At 46.3% G+C, this 23,809-nt stretch overlaps 1 protein-coding gene across 1 annotated transcript; it reads right to left on the reverse strand.

The window, feature by feature from the left end:
* Positions 1–15,347: 15,347 nt before the first annotated feature.
* LOC143126174 (carbohydrate sulfotransferase 1-like) lies at positions 15,348–16,616 on the reverse strand. Its single transcript, XM_076288088.1, has one exon. It carries the CDS (start codon positions 16,614–16,616, stop codon positions 15,348–15,350), a length of 1,269 nt encoding a protein of 422 aa, XP_076144203.1.
* Between the last annotated feature and the right edge of the window lie 7,193 nt (positions 16,617–23,809).

Below are 23,809 nucleotides of genomic sequence, written 5' to 3' on the forward strand. Positions count from 1 at the left end.
ATAGTATAAGATATTCTATATATTTGTCACACAGATGAGATCAGGGAAGAGAAAGAAGGAGAATAGCAATAATAAACAATAATGTCATATCAAACAATAGCCTAATGAAAATAAACAAATACTATAATATACAAACCATAAGAAACGCGTATTTAACTAAGTACATGCTAAACAGATATGAACAGATATTGCCTCTTGAAAGACCCAAAACTATAATTTTGTGCCAGTCAGATACCTTGAATCTGTTGAATGTTAGTTTCACATTTTTTAAGTAAAAGTAAAAGTTAAAAAAAAAAATTAAATGGGCTAAGCCCCGAATGTTTACAATGTCTGGCTCCGCCCCTGCCACCCACTCAGAATTACTTGTAATGTTTGTCTTGCCCATGTCATATACAGTTTTTATTTAAAGGAACCGTATGTAAGAAATGTATTTCAATAAATCATAAAATGGCCCTGATATGTCGCTAGACATTGGGAAATCATGTTCATTTCAAATACTTATATCACTGACAACAGTAGTCCGGCCAGGATATTGTCATTTAAAAAGTGAAGTTGCAGCCCTCAACTGATGTTGATGTTGTCATGTTGTGTTTTGGCCTGATGCACCACCCACCATCTACTAATCATGAAGTCAGTAGTGTTTCGGCATCCGGGTTGCCAGTTCTGCCAGTCAGAGGGGAGGGGGAGGGGATACACCGCTCTACAGTAATTTGAAAGTGATTGTAGTACCAGTTCTGACCACCACCTTACATATGGTTCCTTTAAATACTTTATTCATTCAAACTCCACACAAATGAGGTCTTCAGGAATCTGTGGCTGACAGAACTCTGTCTGGCCTCAGTGAAGCACAGCACAAATAGAATTCCAGGAAAAGACTGTTTTACTCAGTTTAACATTTCCCATGGATATGGTTGTTTCTTATTCATGGTAAAAATACTTTTCTGCCCGACCTTGCTTTCAAAGATCATGAATATTGGATGCATCATAAAGATGTCACATATCTCTCAGATTTCTTGCTAGGTTGTTGTGGGCAAGCATACTCTTTCTTGGGAGGGGAGCTTTACTTGTGAGTGTGACGCATTTGGCTTGTATCAAAATGTATGTGTTGAGAGAAAATACTTTTCATCTGAGCCGCGTTGCTACATGCAAAGACAGAGTTGCATCATCCCCCTCAAAATCTGTTTTCCTCGACTGCCTGAAGTTTAGAGGAAGCCATGTGTGATGACTAAAGTACAATGGTGGCACATGTGTGTGTGTCTAAAAATGCATGCAAGTGCAGATTTCTGGGAGTATGTCTGTGAGTGCATGCTGCTATGCAGTTGTTAAATGTTATGTCCCTGTGCTTGGGAATTGATTGTGATAGATACACACCAACCAATATGCACAACCTAGATATTGATTAAATCTTCTTGTGGGATTCTGGCACCTGTATTCCATTATCTCCCTAACAGAAGGAAGAGCGGGATAAAAAGCACTGAGCTCCGCGAGGAGTGGAGATTCTAAAAAGAATCAACATGGAGATTATTCCCTGGGGCCATGTCAAACATGAGGCATTCATTCAGTGAATAGATGTCAGCCACCCTGACTCTTTGAGCCATGCTTCACAGTGAGTTGCACACAGCCCCCTTGGTTGATTTTTGACATTTCTGGCACTGGCTTGCAATTTCATCTAAATGGATTTAATATTTCAGGTACTTGCTGGTCAAACGAAATACACTGCATCCTAAATTCAGTTACAGTATATATCATAACCAACATTGCATGATATGGCAATATCTAACCACTCCCTATCAAAAGTGTTTGCTAAGACAACATAAATATAAACATAAATAAATGGTATCTTTATTCCACATCTTTCACAATAAAGCTCCACTCTGGTGATAATTATCCATTTATATTTGTATTTTAATATCTAATTATAATACTGATACAATGCATTTGTTGCCATGCATTATTGTTTACACTGTTGTTGCCATGCATTCTTGTTTACACTGTTGTTGCCATACATTATTGTTTACACAGTGCAGTGTCTGCTCTTGTTTTCTAGTACTGTAATATGTGAATGAGGTTTGTAATAAATGGTCCTTATACATAAAGGGTTAAAAGAAGAAGCCCTGTGAGGTGTTCTCAAAAAGCCCATTTCACCCTTATCCCCACTAAAGTGAATCCACATGTTGATGGGCAGTCTGCAATATAGCTGCATAGATTTCTCATGATGCCTGCCTCTGTTGTCTGTGTGACCTTAACAGCTGTCTCTGACATTCCCCATCCACTTTCTGTGCAAGAGCTCTTCTGTCCAGCCAATGTACACAAACATATATCCATTACATGCACATGCAGGCACCCTAGTGCTGTCATGGAGAACACCATGTACTCAAAGACGCATGGATACCAAGTCACAGTGCACATAGACCTAAACAATCCGCCCACAGCGAGAGTAAGGAGTAAGAATTCAATACAATTTCTCCATGGAGTATAAGCCATAAAATCCTAACCGTCCATGGTAGACTTAAAACCAGCTACGACATGACTAAGCGATTGTATATGCTCATACACAGTAGATGCCAAAAATTAAATGGGCATGAACCTTGTTTTGAAAAAAAAAAAGGTTTTATTCGCAATTTAACGGAAAAGTAGGCTACTACACTACCCAAAATCCTAACGTGTAAAAGCTGTTAAAGCAACACCAAAGAGTTTTTTGTACCTTAAAATAATGTTTCCAAAATTGTTTCCGTGGTTCATCAACTCTTAACAGGGTGAACGGCACTTCTGCATTCGCTTCGCGGCCCTCTATCGGCTATAACCGCACTATGTAAGTTTGCCATATCGGGTAGCGGATCTGTAGTTCGATGGAATGAGACATAAGAAACTACACATTTGACTTGCATGATGTCGCAATACATCGTAATTTCATAAAATCATGCAACATATTCTACCTTGTCTATGGACATCGTTATTTGCAAAGCCGTTGCTGAATAAACAAATAGCGTGCGTGCGACAGAGGAAAAGTTCTTTGGTGTTGCTTTAAAAGCACAGCCTTTGATTGGTAGAGATTACCGTTGCCATGGAAATGTTTATGCCACTGTTCCCACGGCTGTCGGCTCGTTACTTGCTGGAATAAAGATGGATACCGAGACTGTCAGAAGTGATATGTGGCCATCTGAAAAAAAAACTAAATTTCGAATCTTAAAAGATGAATTTATTCAATGGAAACGGTTAAGTTAGTCATCTTTTTCTCATTTTTTTTGTGAGATTACAATAGAAGCATATTAAACTATCATTAGACTGCAAATATTCTAAATATGTAAGCTCGAAAAGGCTTATGGGATGCCTTCACTCAGAAAATTTAAATATGTACACAGTCTTGTACCTTTGACTTTTTTTATTTTCTGTTTATTTTTTTACTTGAAATGATATTGTAACAATCTGCAAGGTTGTCTCAAAATGGTCTTTATTGGTTATGCACCAAAAACACACGAATGTCATTAAACAGGCAACACAAGGGAGATCAATTAAACAAGCACGATACACAAACAGGGTAGTCACATACAATACACGGGGTTAACACATGAGGTACAACATAAAGAAAGACTATACCAGCTAACACATACATGACAAGGTAAACGCCATTACTCATACTAAAACCAACATCAACATTACACACACACACACACACACAGCATTATGGGAGTACAGTCATAACAGCTAGGCTCAGATCATTACACAGCCCCCCGAGACTTAGTCCATGTCCCCTTGACTCAAGTCTTACCCTACGTCAGTCCATGAGCCTGGCTGGGACGCGACGCTGGCGTTGTGGGCGCCACGCTGTCGCGGCGGTGACTTCCGGTGAAGGCTGCACGGTGACCGGTGTTAGAGCCACAGCTCCATTGTCACCAAGTTCCACAGAGTCAGTGTCAAAGTCTCCACGACCCTCAGCTGAGGCCAGGCGTCGATACGGGGCCAGTCGATCACGGTGGAGAGCCACAACTCTCCGACACTTAATCAGTCTCACACGATAGACCACATCAGACAGCTTCTCTAAGACATCGCACGGCCCGACCCACTGGCTAGTGAGTTTCGGGGAAATGCCTTTCTTTCTCTCCGGGCAGTACACCCACACTTTATCGCCGGTCTGGAACTCCTGGCCGCGACAGCGCGTATCGTAAGCTCGCTTTTGAGGTATTCCAGCTTCACTCATAGCCTGCCGGGCCAACTCGTGTACTCCCTTCAGTCTCTCGCGTAGCTGCTTGTAGTATTCCAGCCCTGGCTTACCTCCAATCTCCGCTTCCGGAGGCGAACCGAACACCAAGTCCACCGGCGTGCGTAGCTCTCGCCTGAACATCAGAGCTGCCGGTGTGCATTTCGTTGACTCTTGCACCGCTGTGCGATATGCCCAGAGCACCAGGGGCAAGTGTAAGTCCCCGTCCTTTTGTCGGCGGTCGGCCAATATGGCCAGCTGCACTGCTAGCGTCCGGTTAAACCGTTCGACCAGCCCGTCGCTTTGTGGATGCAGAGGTGTCGTTCTCGTTTTCCAGATGCCCATGCGCTGGCAAACCTCAGCAAACACCTCCGCCTCGAAATTCCGCCCTTGGTCGCTGTGGAGCTCTTCCGGTGCCCCGAACCGGCAGAACATCTCAGTGACCAGTCTGTCCGCTGTCGTGTGGGCGCTCTGATCTGGCACTGCATACGCCTCCGGCCACTTAGTGAAATAGTCCATAGCTACGAGCACGTAGCGATTTCCCCGCTCTGTGACTGGCAGTGGGCCCATGATATCGACGGCGTCGCGTGGGGCCCTTCTTCGCTGTGTAGGCGTCACAGCAGTGAACATGCAGTTCAACGTCCAGCCTGCATCCCGGCCAATAGAAGTGGCTTCTCAGCCGACGAAGAGTTTTTGCGATGCCGAAATGAGCCGCCCCCACAGCACCATGTACCTGTTCCAGTACACGGGCTCGTAATCCAGCAGGAACCAGCAACTGGAAAATGTCAGATTGTCTATCGGGGGCTCGCCAGTGTCTATACAACAGTCCTTGACGTGCTACTATTCCCGGCCACTGTGAATAAATCGCTTTGGTCTCTGGATCGAGTGCTGATATGTCAGTCCATGTCGCTGACGGTGGCTCTCTTGATGGCGCGGCGCTGGCGAGCGTTGAGTCTCTCGCTGGCGTGTTGCTGGCGAGCGTTGACAACAGCGACTCTCTCTCTCTCTGCCAGCGGTGATGCAGCCTGTAGCCGACGAGCGGGCTCCGGTTGAGCCGCGGCCAGGCTCCTCTCCTCCTCCTGGTGCTGGCACTGGTCTGCTGCACACGGACACCTGGACAGGGCGTCTTTGAAGTTCAGCAGCCAGGTGAGCGATGCATGGTCCGTTCTCAGCAGGAACCGTTTGCCGTAGAGGTAGGTTCGGAAATGGCGCACTGCCACCACCACAGCCAACAGTTCTCTGCGGGTCACGCAGTAGTTCTTCTCCGCTCGGTCCAGTGAGCGGCTGAAGTATGCGACCACCTGCTCGCCCTGCTCGCCTGCTTGAGAGAGGACTGCGCCGACGCCCACGTCGATGGCGTCGGTGTCCAGGATGAACGGCAGTTGAGGGTCAGGGAAAGCGAGCACTGGGGCCTCACATAGCGCCCTCCGCAGCCGCCGGAATGCCGCGTCGCACTCTCGCGTCCACTCGAAGAGCTGGCCTTTGTGCGTCAAACGATGCAGCGGGCTGGCGACTGTAGCAAAGTCCCGGATGAAACGCCGGTAATATGACGCCAGGCCCAGGAAGCTCCGCAGCTCAGCACCATCGCGCGGAACAGGCCAACGTCTCACCGTCTCCACCTTAGCTGGGTCGGTGGCCACTCCGGCGGCCCCCACGACATGGCCTAGGAATCCGGTTTGCCTCCGGAACAGGTGCCACTTTTTCGGGTGCAGTTTGAGCCCAGCACCCCGTATGGCATCGAACACCTTTTCCAGATGTCCTATGGCACCGGTGAAGTCTGTTGCATGACACAGGATGTCGTCCAGGTAAACCACGCAGCATGTTCGTGGAATGCCCGCCAGGACACGCTCCATCAGCCGCTCAAAGTTCGCTGGCCCGTTGCATAGGCCGAACGGAAGTACCCGGAACTGCCACAGCCCTTGCCCGATGGTAAACGCTGTCTTCGGCCGAGCTTTCGGGGCTAGCTCAATCTGCCAGTAGCCACTGCGTAAGTCCAGCGAGCTAAACCAGCAGGAGCCGGCAATGCTGTCCAGCGCATCGTCAATGCGGGGGAGAGGGTAGGAGTCTTTCCGGGTTACCTGGTTGAGGCGCCTGTAGTCAACACAGAACCGCCACGAGCCGTCCTTCTTCCGGACGAGTACAGCCGGCGCAGCCCAGGGACTACTGCTTGGCTCTATCACTCCTGCCGCGGCCATTTCCTTGATCTTTTCTTCAGCTGCTTGTTGTTTGGCAAACGGTAAGCGATGAGGCTGAAGTCGGATGGGCCGAGCATTTCCGGTGTCGATATCGTGTTGGACCAGGCTCGTTCGGGTGCAGTCCTCATCTCTTGCAGCGAAGATGTCGGTGTACGCTGCTAGTAGTCTCCGCACCTGGCTACCCTGTGCTTCACTCAGCCCCTCACAGCTACGATTGCAGAGTTCATTTACGGCTTGCCTTGTCTCTAAAGAGGGCCGCGCTCTCTGAGCGGAGAGTGGTGTTTGCTCAACCCGCTCTCTTGGCTCCTCCCTGGTGGGCGTAAGCTAAGGAGTGGTGGCCTCAGCAAGCGGACCTGGATGAGACCTGTTGTTTTCGCGGGCTTGAGTTTCGCGGGCTTGTGTGGGGAGGGGCGGAGACTCAGCAAGCGGACCTGGATGAGACCTGTTGTTTTCACGGGCTTGAGTTTCGCGGGCTTGTGTGGGGAGGGGCGGAGTCTGGGATGACGAGTACTCTTTGCGAGTTCGCTTCCTGCGGACTTGTGTGGAGCGAGTTGGAGAGTTCTTCGTCGCGCCAGCTCTCCGCACTTCATGCTCTGTTTTCCCCGCCGTGTGCAACACTACGCTGCTCGTCCCCAAGTGTAGTGTGAACCGGGAAATGTCCACCACAGCCCCCCATTTCTCTAGCACGTCCAGGCCGAGAATGCAATCATCCTGAATGCTAGCCAACCAAAGCCGCGGGCTTGCCATCTCACCGTTGATGCACACACACACCACTTTTTGTCCATACAGTTCCGCTCGCTCTCCGGTAACTGTTGTGATGCGCGTTTTTGTCTTTTCCCAGCCCTGGGTCTGGCTACCAGCGTGCCGGGTAAGAGACCGGGGCGCACAAGCGAGATGGTGGAGCCAGTATCGATCAAGGCGCGACACCGAATCCCATCTAGCGTGCAGTCCACAAACAGTCCTCTGGTTTGGCCGAGCCGGCCCAGCCGTATGCAATCCATAGCCCCTCCCGCCGTGCCACCTCCTTCTAGTAACTGGGGTGCGAGCGTCAGGGGTGCCGGGGCTGGGCAGTACCACGCGATGTGTCCCGGCTCGCCACACCTGGTGGCTGTGCCGTGGTCTGCCGCGTCACCTCCAGTTCCTCCCCGTCTTCCTCCATCGATGTCTGGCGTGCGCAATGCCGCGACTCTGTTGTGCGGAAGATGTTTTCCACCCGTTCGGCTTCCGCGAGCGCCACGGACAGCGAGCTGGGGGCACTCAGGCGAAGGTGTTCTTTTAGCCGCTCTGGGTGGATGCCTCGCACGAACGCTTCCAGTGCCATCTCTTCATGTAGACCCTGGCTGTACGTTGGGTAGCCCCGCCAGGCATACAGCTGCAGGTCAGCCGCGAACTTGCCCAGTCTCTCGTCCTTGTGTCGCCGTCTGGAAGCGAGTTGTTCTTTGGCATCGCTGATGAAGATTCTCTGGCCGAATCGTCGTTGCAGAGCTGCTTCGATTGCAGTCCAGCTTACTTGCTCCGCCGGTGGCAGGTCTTCTAATACTTGTAGCGCTTCCCCCTCCAGGGCCAACGCCACCTGTACGCCCGTTCTCTCCGCCGACCAGCCATTCAGCTCGGCTGCCAGCCGGACCTGTACCAGGTATGTCGCCAGCGGCCTTTCACCATTGTAGTGGGGCAACTTTACGCTGGGGCGCCCTTCTACTGCCGCCGTCGCACCGAGGACCGGCCAGTTTCCATCGCTCCCGTGTGGAGCGGGTTCAAGTGGCGGGATGCTGCCATCAGCCCGGTTCGTTTCCTCCTGTGGCCGGGGGCGGGTCTCTTCATCACGGTCACGCTGCAGGCTGGCTCCGTCTGCTGGGCTCAGCAGGTGGCCATGGGCGAGCGTGCTGTCGAAGAGCCGTCTTGGCAGGAAACTCATCATCGCCAGGTAATCAGTTGCAGCTTTCTCCTCCCGTCCAGTAGGGGTCGTCATCCCACTTCTGACACCAATGTTACAATCTGCAAGGTTGTCTCAAAATGGTCTTTATTGGTTATGCACCAAAAACACACGAACGTCATTAAACAGGCAACACAAGGGAGATCAATTAAACAAGCACGATACACAAACAGGGTAGTCACATACAATACACGGGGTAAACACATGAGGTACAACATAAAGAAAGACTATACCAGCTAACACATACATGACAAGGTAAACGCCATTACTCATACTACAACCAACATCAACATTACACACACACACACACGCACAGCATTATGGGAGTACAGTCATAACAGATAGGCTCAGATCATTACAATATGTTGCATGAGTCACGTCGTAGCTGGTTAGCCTAAGGCATGGTCTGAAACTCTTTATATACAGATTTTTCCAGACGTCGATTGGAGAAATGAATGGGAAACGTACTTCCGGAAACTAAGCTCTCTCATATATATCTATGCATACGACCATACACAGGAATACATATAAGCACACATACATGCATGCAAACATAAACAAGGTAGGTGTAAATACATGAAGAAACACACACACATTAACAACCCCCCCCAACACACACACGATCCACACGACCCAAACAACCAACCGAGAGCACGAATGAGGGGAGAATGATGGAAAGGTTGACCCCTCCCTCTCATGGGGACACTACTCCAGTTACGTCGGCGAGAAACGACTGGACGGCACATTGTGACAACCCTATCGTTTGTCAGATTTATGCGCCGCAAATTGAGCCAGCGGCACCGCACAGCGCCACGGCGCCCAGCGCTCCTCAGGTACACGCTGTGCCGGCCGCCTGTGGAGTGAGGAGAGAACGGGGGGCTCTCCTCGCTCCCCCCGCTGAGCTAACCATCCGCCAGCGAGAGCCACGAGGATGATGTCCAGATGAGTCAGGAAGCAGAGCGAGCGAGCGGCTCTTTGAAGGTCTACTTGCTCAGCGATGCTCTGTAAGTCACTAATGCATAGCCTAGAGAAAGGGGGGAGAGGAGAAGGATGTTGTGAGCAATGGGAAGTGATATCTGGCCTCCTTCTGGAGTAATGAGCCCTGTATCCAGCATTCGCTGTCCTTGGTGTAATGTTTCCATAAGAACTGGAAAAACTCCCTTTACTCTACTGAACAACTGTCATATACTGTAGGCTATGTGTGTTTCTTACCATAGATATACTGTGTGTTCCTTACCATAGATATACTGTGTTCCTTACCATAGATAGCATCTTCCATTGGGAATAATTCACTTTAATTAACTTGTATGTACAGTATGTACAAATGAACATGCAACATGGACACACACAGGGCTATCATCTCCTGTGCACTCACTGAGTGAAATATCTAAGAAATTCTATGTGTAAAATGTTACACGATATGATGGACATGTAAATATAGACAGAGAGGGAGAGGTCTGTGTTGATTGACATTTCACTTCTCCTGACCTCTGGTTTCATCAAAGATAAAGGGGATTTTGTATGTCTGTGTGCGTTTGTGTGTCACTGTGGTGTCAAGAGCAGAGCTGTCACCATGGCAGTGCCTGGAATAGGCATTTAAGAGCCTTTTACAACGGGTGCGCTTAGGACATGATGACATTTCTTGGGAGACGTGTCCTCCCCACTCACTTAACGGAACCAAGGCAGTCTGATCGCATCATAGCTGAGTCAGTGCCTGAGGGAACAACAGCACAAACACAACTAGCTGGTTCTCCTGCTCTGCTCATGGCTCTATGTGTGTGTGTGTGTGTGTATGGGGGGGGGGGGGCATGAATATTACTACACCAATTCATGTTAATGACAATCTTCCAAGTGTTTCTCAATCAACTAGCAAACCACAGCTGATTTGATTTAACAAATTCCATCTGATCAGCATAATCAAAATAACAATACAGTGGCTGCCTCCAGCGCCCCTCTCCAATACGTCAATCATACCCAGGAATCCCAACCGACGCCTTTTTTTTTATAATGCCCCATGAACAGAGCAGCCCAATCACCATATTGTGCATTCCAGCTCCTCATTGTCTTGCACACACTCACACTTTTCATGGCACTGAATGAAGAGCCAGCGTGATGAAAGTTAACCCTTGATGTGGCTAGCCCGATTGTTCTCATTCCCACCCACATGGATTCAATGTCATGGAAAAAACGGATGAGAAATGGCTATATGGCCCAGTGAGAATTGCGTGCAGCCTGACAGTGTTGGGGCTCTGCATGCCATTCAGGATTGAGGTTAATGTAGCTCTGTTGTGTGGCGGGACCTTTCCTCTCTCATCACAGAGGTCCATCAGCTGTAATTCCATTTGGCTGCTGGTGGCTCGGTGTGTGTTTTAATCTCCCTTGAAATTACTCCGTAATCGCTGACATCACAGACCACCGGGGATCTGTCCTCGGCGTCAGAGCTGTTATTACCTTTCATCTTTCATTCCCAGCTGCCCCAGCCTCCTTCTGAAGGCTTCTCGAGCTGAAATGTGGCTTTCAGAACACGTCCGCAAAAAGGCTCTCTCTCTCTCTGCTCTTTGCACGCTGGAATTGTCCCATGTGCTGTAGGCTGTTAATAATAATGCTTGTGGTGTTGGGAACACCACACGTACGTTTTCAGCAAACATGGACCTGTTTACCACATCACAACAGCACAATATAGGAACGCTCGGAAGAGAGGGGGAAGAGAAGAAAGCTTTTGTGAAGGAAAAAAAATGACAAAGACAGAGGAGCAGAGAAATGAGAAAGGGAGAGAGAGACCATGCCACTTCTGAATCTCCACCCAGAAATTAAGAAGCAGCTGAGTTATGCATCATTCTGTCAAATTATGCTCTTCAGTGGAGGACTCGAGTTTATCACCACAGGTTGCCACGGAGACGGGGAGCCATGCGAGAGTGGATGCTTGGGAAGTTCATAATGGATACTTCATAATCCAAATCTACTGGTGTGGATTCAGATCAATAATTAATCTGGAAATCAAAAACTCAAGATTTTTCAATTGTTTATGATACTGTGTAAAAATAATGTGGAAACAAGTGCCACCTGCATCTGTTCATGTGGTTTGTGTTATGGCACAAAGCAGGAGCCTAGCCTGGGTGAATTAGCTCTGCAGGGCTGTCATGCCAATTCTCCCAATTGGAGTCTACTTCCCAATTACCAAAAATCCAGGAGCCAATTATAACAGCTTATCGGGTATGGGGCGGGCTTTGTACAATGACAGACAGAGGATGACGGATGGCACTACCGATGGCTACGCTGATGCCGTCGGCTTTAAAGACACAAACATGTGGTAAATAACTGCATGTAAAACCGATGGATGTGTTTGCTGTACTTCATAAACCATTTTGTAAGAGTTTACCAATGTACCAATATTATTTACACCACTGGATACGCCCCCTGGAAATCAGAGGTGAACTAAAGATTTCTACACCAGTTCTTAACTGAGAATAGGTCTGGTGTTAACAAGACAAGCAGGAACCTAGATGGACCACTAGTAATTTCTGATCATTCAAGAGGGAACCCTGTCAACACGGCACTGTTTAACATGGCCAGGACACACACTGACTGAAGGAGGCTTGATGTTGAAGGCCATTTGAAAGCTCTTGCCACAAAAGCTTTGTGTCAGCATCTCTGTGCATGGGAGTCCTGTAAAGGGCCTCACACAGTGCGCCTTTTCTGCTGCCTTGGCTCCTTCAAACTCGTATGTGGGCGGCTCAGTAGCACCTATGCAAAGAAGAAGGAACAAAAGTGAGATGCCTTTGATAGGTCTTGTGTGAAAGCACACCATGCACTTCAAATAGCTGTAGCTCAGTTAGCTAGTTTTAGTAGGCTCCACATTTCTAATATGCATCTAAGATACAGACTAGTGCGAGGTGAGTCTGTCCGGCTCCATAAACACGAAGGACCAGGAGTGCACACTGATTAATCGGGGCACTGAGCCATTATGGGCTATACTGTAGGCAGCAGCTCTCTCCACGTGAGGATACTGCACACCCACCGACAGGCCCGCACAGTTAATTACACAGTCAACATGACGGCGCGACGGAGGCCAGCGTTCTCCGCGGTGACCATAATAGCAGTCCAAGCCCCACCTCCTGGATTTGAAGAGGCTGACATGCTTTGGAAGCCTCATGACAGGATGCACCTGAGGTTGTTATGCATGCACGGCCCATAGAGTCTGAAAGCTGTGGATACATGCAACACGCATCACAAAATATTCTGTGGGGATCGTATTTAAATCAGCCCGGGTTAGATCGCTTCCATAAGAGATGATGAGCCAACCAAGGGGAGATGTACAATGATTGTACAAAAATGCACATACTACACACACACACACACACACACACACATACATTCATACACACACACACACGCACACACATCCTATATCACATACAAGCATTAAATGCCCTTCACATGCAACACAGCACAGGGTCTAATCAACATCTGTGCCCACGGTGTTTGGTCACTAGATTCACACTCGTCCTTCAATAACAATGAATTAACAGAACAACAAAACAGACAAAACAATTAATAAAAGAACAATCTAACTCTAATTTCATGTGGGTGTGAGCAGCTGCACTGTCCCACCAATGTGTTCTCTGTCCAACAGGACCAGGGCTTCCAGCCTATGCGGCCGAAACCCACGGGCACCCTACAGGAGTCCCACTATGGCCTGGCAGAAGCTCAGTGTGTCGTCAGCAAGCCCCAAATCTGCCAGTGGCAGAGGCTAGTTCTCTGGGATAAAGCACAGAGAGAGAGAGAGCGCTTCTGCAAGCCCACACTGAGCCTATACCCAGGTAACAAACATAACTATCCACACATTTTTTCACTCAAGGCAAACTGTGTACTGTTAAATATTTAGAAAAGAACCACTTTATCACTGCCAATTATTGTTTGAGCCTGTGTTACGTCATTCATTCATCGTAGAATGTTTAATTGTGAAACAGAGCATTGACATGATCACGTTTCTCTGTAGAGCGTTGCGAGTCTACTATTCATCACAGCAAAATAATCAATCTTTCCGGATGTGCAGGTAGAGTGGAATTCATCAGGATGTGGAAAACTACACACTACAGAAAGATAAAGGAAAGGGAAATGCAGGTCCCATGATTCAGGCCAACTGTTCAACTGAGTTGAACGGGTTTATGCTCCTCATAGTTTGGTTGCGTGAGTGAGGATGAAGTGAATCTCCAACTGTGATGCAAGAGTACACAGAAATGGATAGTATCAACTCCCAGTCCTCATCTCTGAGCCTTTAAGAGTGGTTTCATCCTGTGACTAAATTCAGCGGAATTGAGGGAATGAAAGAGGAAGCAGCAGGAATGTTTTATTTTTTTTGTATCCATTTTTTGTGTGAGCCATATGTTTTGCCCTGGGAAACAATAAACATCATGACTGGATAAGCAGATCATGCGGCACATGGCACACATGGGAAACAGACAGCGACCTTTGAATTAAGGTCAATCTTATAAAAACAAAAATCCCCCTCAAAAGTCGATTAAAAATACTCAAATATATGCTTAAATAAATACTCAAAATGACACTAGACGGCACAGCAGCAGAACACAAAACACAAGAGCTGAACTTGAATACTGAATATAAAACTTCTTGTTCTCCGAGGTTTTAGTATGCTCTTCAAACTCTGTTTAGTCACTGCCTCAGCTACTGCAGGAAAAATAGGTTTACTTATTGAAACCATTTGGAGCTATCCAGGGAGAATATTTAGGTCATATGTTATTGCTCTTGTCAGAGGGTGGCGATGTACCATAACTCTAGGATTTGAGAGATGGAATCTGGGCACTGACTCTGTTTTTTATTTACCTAAGCTCTATATCCTTTAAGACAGCAAAACTTTAACTGTAGATGTCAAAGTTCATCTAGGTGTGACTGTTGCCACTCTTGCCCATTGCTAAAACTAAGGATGCTGTAAATGTAGAGCCCTCTCACATCAGGCTCCACCAATCACAGAAAGGACAGAGTCACAGCTGCATCTGCACTTGTGCCGACTGTGTTAGGGAGTGCTAACGAGTATATTATTACTATGCTTCGGTTAAGAAAATACATTAATTCCTCCCACTCGCAGGGATATGTAAACACATCAGAGAAGAGGGGCAAGGAGAACATTCATCACGGCATTGACAGTTTCCTGTCACCTTCAGAGAGAGGAATGCGTTTCTAGAGGCACGCTTCCAACACCCCTGAGAGTGTCTGAAAAGCGAGAGTGGGATTCTAGCCATGGCAGTCAGGCAGATCAAAGCGCTGTGCCTTTGTGCTCCGCATCTCAATGGCCACCATCTACAGACCAGCCCGAAACCCTGATGTAATATGTACACATTCTACTGCTGATGGGACAGGACTTCAATTCCATACGATGCATTCCAAGAATTAATGGCTCATGCAGCTTCTAATTTAAGACACTTACGCCATATCAGGTACATACAGAGGATATTAAATCCTTTTCATGTGAAATCCTTTCAGTACACATCTGCCCTGCATCAATTACAATAACGTTAAAGGTAGACTGTGACATTCACCATTTATTGCACAGTTGCTTTTGTACAGTGTGGTTTTTTCTACGTCATGAATGGTCTTGCACATTTCCTTAGCATTCATTCAACACATATACTGCCCTGGATGGAAATATGGCAACATTCACTGGCATTGAAGCGACAGCCAGTCGTTGAGGAGTCTGGACTGTTGGTATTGGTGGTTGCATTTGATCATATCAGTGAAATAACTCATAATGGTCCTTTTAAAAACAAGAAATCCTTAAATCTAGATCAGAAACTCAGAAAGTTCATTCCCTGGTCTAATTTTTGTTGTGCTCTTCCTAAATTAGCTAGGAGCCTGAAACAGCAGGAATTCATGGACTGCAAAGTCTTAGTGCAAATTTCAAAGGAGATGGGAAACAAATCAAGATCATAAGCTCAAAATAACATTAATAGTCATAAGGCAACAATTATAAATATATCAAAATAGTCTCCAACAACTATCTTTGTTACGAAAAGGGTACAAAACTCTTGTCCTGCACAAGTGAAACAGACATGTTCTTGAGCTCCTCTGCGGACTTGGCACTTTTGTAGCCAAGAATGTTGAGGACCTTCTGACATACGGTCTGCGTGTAGTCCACCATCTCAAAGGACAACTTCAGCCTCCAGCTCTCGGCGTTAGCCGCAGAGTCTCTCACCGTACCGTACTTATGTTTGGCCGAGAGCTCGTTACTCCCTCTGGTATTGGCCTGTATCCAGTCCACCACGTTCTTGTCCATTGGCAAGCTCAGGTAGTCATAGATCTCTTTCGTCTTCTGCAGCGGGTTCCGTGCTAAGTCCTCGTATCGCACTAGCATGTACTTTCCTTTCAGCCAGTGTGGGTGGCTGAGGCCTGTGGACACGGAGCTGAGGAAGTCATCACACACCATGGTCAACTGCGTCAGGTCCAGGTTGTAGGGCTTCCTCCCTGTAGCCCTCCAGATCCTCCACAGCCGGTACGTGTCCCGGAACGTCTCGATCCGAGAGGAGAGAATCCCCCGGGGGTCCCTGACCAGCTGGATCACCTTCAGGTTGAGCCGAGGGTCCTCCACCAGTGCCCGCAGGTCGCCGATCTCCGGCACGCGCACGATCTTGATGGCCATGTGCCGTCGCTCGCGGCAGGACTCGGCGGCCAGCGTCATGTTGAGGGCCGCGCACTTCTTCACGCAGTCGCCCTCCTCCACGTTGGCATCGGCCGGGCCGAACGCATCGCACACCGGCTGCGAGCACAGCGCCTTGCTGGCCCCGCGGCGGAACAGCTTGTCCGTAGTGTGGTTGGCTGGCGGTGGCTTGATGTAGCTCTCCAGGAAGTGAAGGTCACAGCCATAGAGGCTGCGCAGCAAGTCGCGGCTCGCCCCCAGCATCACCCGGCGGTCCGCCGCATTACGACTGTGGGAGAGGCGCGGGATGAGCGCTGTCTGGACGTGGTAGAGGGGCTCAAAGAGATAAAAGACGTCCGAGTGCTGGTTGAGCAGCTGGCCCACAAAAGAGGACCCACTGCGGGTGGTGGCCAGCACTAAGATGTGGGTTTTGCGCGAGGCATTGTAGATGAAATAGGGGTACTCCTCACAGCCACGCTCAAAAGACGGGTCCGTGTCCTGGGCGCCCAGGCCACAGTTCTGGGGGCTTGGCATGGGACAGAGGTGAAAGGGCTTGGAGGTGAAAGTCCGGATGGCTGTGTACTGGATGGCAATGGAGGCCAAGGCTAGCAGGATCACAGCCTTCCAGGAACATTGCATGGCTAGGAAACTTCATTTAGACACTGCTGGCTGCCTCTGATCCTATTAGGGGAAGACAGAGAAACATTTAAGTATAAGTATTCTTTTGATCCCATGAGGGAAATTTGGTCTCTGCATTTATCCCAATCTGTGAATTAGTGAAACACACTCAGCACACAGTGAGATGAAGCACACACTAATCCCGGCGCAATGAGCTGCCTGCAACAACAGCGGCGCTCGGGAGGTGCTTTCCTCAAGGGCACTTCGGCCGTGGCCTACTGGTAAGGGTTCGAAACGGCAACCCTCCGGTTACAAGTCCGAGGCGTTAACCAGTAGGCCACTGCTGAGCCATGCAGTGAAATTGAACAAATCTGACACAAATATCCTTGTTTTATATTCTGCAAAAATAGGCTGTAGCTTACATGTTATACAAACACTAAACATACATTTTATTTCTGGATCTTTCATGTTATGTATGCAATACAGCATTAAGTTTATAGCTTGGTCAAGACAATTGTAATCAGTTAAAATCAGTGAAAGAGGAATGTGCTTGCCTGAAGGTTACAACTGTTTTTAAAGGCATTCCAATTTCAGAACCAACACATGGAAATGCATACATCTTACTGACAATGTCTTTCTGAAATAAAATTCCAAAATAAAATAATTTTGCATCACATAGCCGACTCAAGGGGATAAAACGATCTCAGACTTCTTAACGCTAGGTTACACCTTTTTATTATATGGTGGTATGGAGAATCTTATATATAAGACATTGTATCGCAGTAAAGCAGACTATAAGGTATTCGATGACATTCAACGATTGCATGGGCGGCATGAGTTTTTGTGTTGCCCTATAGATTTGGTAACCGACTGCAGACAAATGATCTAATCCTAAAAAACTATCACGCATGCACGAGATGCTCTTGAACTGATTCGTGGCAACTACTCATCTCATATATTATGCGGTGACATGAAACTGTAGGCTATAGAGAAAAGACAAAAAGACAACAGATTTCATGAGATGTATGCAGGGGGGAAATCACGTCTCAACTGAAGATTATTTAGCCACTTAGAAATCAATCACAGTGAAGTAAACAGTTTGGAGTTTACATGTCCTCAGGCACCTGTGAGAAAGTTTTCCGCCCCCTCGATAATTTTGCCAAAAATTGGTAGGTTGGTGACATATTGTTTTTGGAATATCCACTAAAAATAACTAGAATTAATACCGCAATGGGCCAGATGTCATTAGCCTACCAACAATTTCGCTTTTAAGACATAAAGGAAGTATCATTTTTGTAATTTGGTATATTCAAAGCAACTTCGTCAAGTTTTCACGTTACCTGGCTTGTCAGTCTTGTCGGGAGGCTGTCATAAAGCCAAGCAAACAGCCGAATCCTTAAAGATATCTCTTCGTTTTCCACACAACGCAATATCCACAGCAGGCATCTTGGCCAATAACGGCAAGACGAAAAGAAACATCGACACACTGTACATCCATGGAGCAGTACGTGAAGAAACAGTGGTTATTATTTATTATAGAAGAGAAACGTGAAAGACTGAGCCATAACGCATCATGCTGCACAGCATAGTCGACCTCCCTCCCCCATGCAAGGCTTTTTTGATCTGACGCGCTTGTCTGTCTGCGTGTATGAGATACAGTGGGACGAAGTGTCTGACCACCCCTACTGTCTCTCTCTCTCTCTCTCTCTCTCTCTCCCACACACACACGCGCACACACACTCCGTCTCTCACTATCCCCCTTCCTACATCATTCTACCTTGGCTTTCATACACCGAAATTCTCTCTCCACTCGCTAAGTAAGCGAATGCAATCAAAACAACTAGGCTATATATTTAGAAACTTGTTTTCCCGCTTTCATAACCTGACATGTTTTTTTTACTGACAAATACATTTCCATTGAGCTTATGTTAAGTTATGAGTTGAAACTTTACAGATTCAACACAAACAGAATTGATTTAGATTAAGTGTTATTTGGTATATACCTTGGCATGTTATTTAGTATAATTTGTATTTTAGTATATTCTTTATCTTCTACTATCCTTATTGCTTAGTTGTGTTTTTTATATTTTTATATGAGATCCCGTTCAAAGTTCCTTATTTCTTGTAAAAAAAAACAAATCTCCTGTTTTTTCATCAAAGACCCTGCATGCCTGTCAAGAAAGGTCTTGACATACACGTATGTATGTTTAGGGTGCTAGTCTCCGAGGAGAGCTTTAGAGGACTTGGAGGAGAACCTGTCATCTCACAGGTGGAGGGTGTATCATTTAGACTTGTCAAGAATCTGACCAATCTCACTACCATGCACAGCAAGTGACCGATACAAACAGATGCTTTAAAATACAGAAATCCTCATATCAGGATAAAATGGCCTCTGATGTGTTCCAATGTATGTTTCACCATTGAGAAGTCTGTGCTGACCAATTTGATTTATTATTATTTGATTTATTTTTGTGCACGATATTCAATTGGCACATGCTTTGTCCACTTGAAAATGGAACAGTTCTTTTCAAGAAAGTGGTGTGTAACTGCTGCAGGCTGCCGCAGGCAGCGACCTTTTACCACCCCCTGGAAATCAGTTTTTGCAGCCTTGACACCTCCGTTTCATTGCTCAGGATGTCCTCACCATGTAGCCTTGCTTGGTTGGGTGTCTAGGTAACATTTCTACAAGTTTAATTGAAGCTGATGGGTCCCTGTGCCTCCTGTCTGACCATGACTCGATTTAAATCAGTCATGACACAGGCATAAATGGCCCTCTCTTCACGTGCTGAAAATATGTATATCCCTTTGTGTATCTGAGCTACATCCATGGACGGATTATGAACTTTCAGATTCATAGCCTACATCTTGATTTGTTGATATTGAGGCAATGATTCCATGCAAAGGCTTAGGCTTCAGGGCCCCCTGACCCCTTGGGCCGGTAGGCAGTGCAGTAATCCATCCCTGGCTACATCCCATGACAACCATAGAGAAATGTAGCAACTATTATTTTTTGCTGTTACATAGTCTGGTATACCGTAGTATGTTTGCAACACTACGGTCAACTATACGTTTTATTCAAATTATGTACTATTTGTGTCTCTTAAATATACTGTATAACATGTAAGCGTGGCCTTTAAAATGTTGCTATCTCTCAGTGAAAGAAAAAAAAATAGATATGAATATTTTAAATTATAGATGAGCGACTTGATGTTGGCCAGATGCATTTGTTCCATGAGCTGAATCCTAGCATAATGAATGATGGGATTTGAAGGTATTATAATGTAGGTAGACAGGACTATAATCATACTCTGTTTTAGTCTGCATGGTTTTTGCTGTTCTTGTGGCTAACCTAAAAAATAATGCCACCAAATCTCATGCTAATCCTCTCCATTATGCACATTAAACCGCACCACCCTCAGCACACAATGCTTTTATTGGCTCTTTTCATGTTTCAGATCTTAGCCTTATTCTCACCATACACCTCTCCCTGTCTTCAATGTGTTGCCTATTTGTCTTGGCCTCAAAACTATGCCAAATTCTTGCATTTGGAATAAAATAATCTGCTTTGGCTACCTCCCCCGGTAATCCCACGCATCCTGGGCACAGCCAGGGTCAGATTACGATGGGCTTTATCTCTGTGGGTCTTGTCTTTGTGCTTTATCTGACTTTGCTTCATTTTACATTTGCTCTGAGTGCTTTTCTAAGCAAACGGATCACATCCACATTCACCCTTGCACTTGGGTCAGAGAGAGAGAGAATGAGAGAGAGAGAGAGAGAGAGAGAGAGAACAACTATGGGTGTGTATGAGAGAGAAAGAGGAAGGGAGAGTGTCAGTGTGTGTGTGTGTGTGTGTGTGTGTTTGTGTGTGTGTGTGGGTGTGAGTGTGTGTGCATGCGTGCATCTGTGTATCTGTGTCTTGTGAGAAAAGAGAGGGGAGAGAGAGTCTGCAGAAGAATGTGTCCCCTTGCCTCACATTCAGACAGAAGTCACAGACAAAAAAAATCTAATTTAATCATCACAGACATCCATCTCAAAGTGTCTACATTAGAATTTAAAAACATACTCTTTAAAGATTGGTGGCACGCTGCTGTAATGTTGATGAAGTATTAAAGCAATTTCACTTTACCTCATTAGACAGGGGACAACCTTTTAAATAGAACACATAAATGAAATGCTTAATGATTTATGTTAATTGCCTCCTTCATTAATTCCATAATGCCTAATAGATTCATTTACGTCATTTCGTTTTTTTTTTAATTTATTTTTTATTTAAACCTTTATTTTACCAGGAAGGTCCCATTGAGACACAATGTCTCTTCTGCCAGGGAGTCCTGGTCAAGATGGTAGCAATTATTTGAAAGACAAAAAAAATACATCATGGGACATGGGTACAGAGCAAAGACATCAACAGCACACAGAGGACAGAGGACACAGAGTCAAAGACAACAAAGACTAGGGAGAGCTAAAATATATTAGAATAAAATAGAACACTAGAAGCAGTGACACTGCTCAGTGTAAGCCAGCTTTAAAATACTTTTAAAGACATTTAAGGAGGGTAAGGAGTCCAAGTTGAGTGTGTGTTGAAGCTCATTCCAGGCATGTGGTGCAAAGGATGAAAAGGCAGAAAAGGCATAGTGCTGCAATCTTAACTATCCTAACCATTTAATATCAAGTTGGCCAAAACAAATAACTACAATTTCACAGTACAGACAAATTCTTTCAACTTTTTCTTTTTTGCTGCTTTAAGTCGTTTAAAGTACAGGCATTTTGTTGTGTTAGTTCTGCATACATTTCCGCGGATATCCTACAGTGCTGGAAAACAAGTTTGTTTTCTTCCCAGTCCTACTCCAGCCTGTGCCTACATGGTTTGTTTGTGCTGATGGGCAGAACTGTGGCATTATGTTAGTCAAACTGGATGCAATTTGCTCTCTGGGACCGAGTCATGAAACACTACAACAGCGTTTGAGCACAAGGCTGGAAGAGGCTCTGGGCTTGGTGACAAACTCCAAATGCCCAGAGGCTTGTGCACACAAACAATGTGGAATGAGCATGACCCTTCACAATTCATTTCAGCTCACATGTCATGTTGTACATTCTAATTCTGTCAGATACACTTTGGCACAGGTTGGCATGTTACAAGGGTTCAGTTGTGAAGGAGAGAAGTTGGATTGTTTTGTCTGGATTTGCATGGGTTTGGGATTAATGAGTTGCAGTAATGCATGCAGGCCTGAGGAGAAGCCTCGCTGATGGGAGGTCTGGGGAGTTGCTTCAATGTGTTTCTCTGATGTTATGTTTTCTCTTCCTTTTCCTACAAAGAAGTTCCATTTTGTATCTTGGCATAATCAATTGCACCATTATTTAGTCATAGTTCAACGCTAAGGTACTTCTGTCCTTGACAACAAACAGTTTATGTTTGTGGTGTCTTTGACCTTCAAACTGAGATCATTTTCTTTGCACGCAACATAAAGGGGCCATTTTGAGCCACAGAGGACTGAAATCCTGACTCTGAAGGGGGACTGACATGAAATATCTACTGGATTCAAACTGCCCCAGATATGCCATCAGGAATTACTTCAGATGAACCAGGAAATTAAAAGAGTCTGACCACTAATCCGTATATATCACTGGCTTTGAACTTTATAGATGAATTTAGCACTGTTAAAATGCCAATGTATGCTTCTTGAATGAACTGGTAGCACTATCTCACACTGCCTCACAAAGACTGCGCTAGTCAAGCTAAAAGCACTCAGCTCTTCTTCACTGCAGCAATGCTTTAGTTATCAGCTGGGGGAATGTCTAAAAGGGGGTCTTTGACGAGAGCTGCGCAGGGAGCTTTTTTATCAGAGTTGGTCAGGGTTGAGTAGAGAGAGACAGGTGTCTGATAGCCTGCCCTGTCTCACGTTCCCTGCTTAGACAAACACGTCCTCTTTGTGCGAGAAAGGCAGGGAGGAGCTCAAATTGATTTATACCCACACCCACTGCCTTTATAGAAAGGGAAAAAACCATGAGATAAGAACATACTCCCTCCATTTCCTCAGTTGAACTTACCCCCCCATTTTGCTCACCAGCTAACTGAGTCCTGCAACTTCGTCTCTTCTCAGACCCAGTCCCCTCTCCCCAACACTACCACCACCCGCCAACCCCCCCCCCCCCCATGAGGAAAAAAATAGAAGAGCTGTTGAATATTAATGGGGGTTCACTCAAGGGCGACTGCCATTCCAGAGTATCATTTACATGTGTGGGAAGCCCTGCTGGCAGTTTGGACTGTGGGTTCTATGGGCCTTGGTGTTCACCGTGCTTTACTATGAGCCCTTCACCTCTGGGTCTCCTTCGTGTGGTACCTCGCGGTGGTCGCTCTTTTCTTCCTTGTGTAGAGAGAGAGAGAGAGAGGGCAGGGCCAGGCATATTTCCTCCATATTAGTCCTCCCAGGGAGGAGACGCTGTCCTCAGCTCCAGGCGCTGTGTTCAGAGTAGACAGAGAGACTCTGCAAACACAGTACCAAAGCAGAGCTGTGGGTAACGATCTGAGGGTAAGGTTTTTATTAGCGATGAAAGGAATTTTAGCCCTTTTACCTTTCACAGAAATAAACATCACAAACACCAACTTGAACAGAATTAGATATGCCACAAACCTTGATAAAATATACAGTAAATCAACAGAATGAATCATCATGAATGAATCATAGAACGATTCATGAATGAATCATTGTGTTAATGGGAAACAAAGAATGACCTTTACTGATAGTGACAAGCTACCTACTTGGGTAGATGGGTATGGCTACCTTTACGTAAGGGATAATGTATAGAACACCGGTCATTATCGGGAAATAGGTCCCGACAGGGCGAACCGGTCTTGTCCCGCCCTGAAGGGACCTATTTCCCGATAATGACCGGCGTTCTATGCATTATCCCGCTTATTACACGGCTACTTGCCAAAACGAAACATTAAACTCCCCACGATATGACTCTTTAGCCTACATAACCTAGGCTATAGCCTATTTGTTACCGTTTCATCGTGGCTTTTGCTGAGAAACAAATAGTTTGCAACAACATACGCTGAACTTGAATCAAACATTCTTTAGAACACAGCTAATCAACCGTCTGCTTTCACTTTTGAATGAAGTTCCAGTCCTTGCATAGTGATATGAAAGACGTAAATTAGAAGCACAAAGCCCATTTTCCTTGACAGCGGTCTGTTATACTTAGCAATGGTC

The sequence above is a fragment of the Alosa pseudoharengus genome, unplaced genomic scaffold, assembly GCF_046254945.1.
Source record: "Alosa pseudoharengus isolate Yale_2024_CS ecotype anadromous, Long Island Sound unplaced genomic scaffold, YU_APseudo_1.1 YU_APseudo_1.1_scf_16, whole genome shotgun sequence".
Classification (NCBI taxonomy): domain Eukaryota; kingdom Metazoa; phylum Chordata; class Actinopteri; order Clupeiformes; family Clupeidae; genus Alosa; species Alosa pseudoharengus.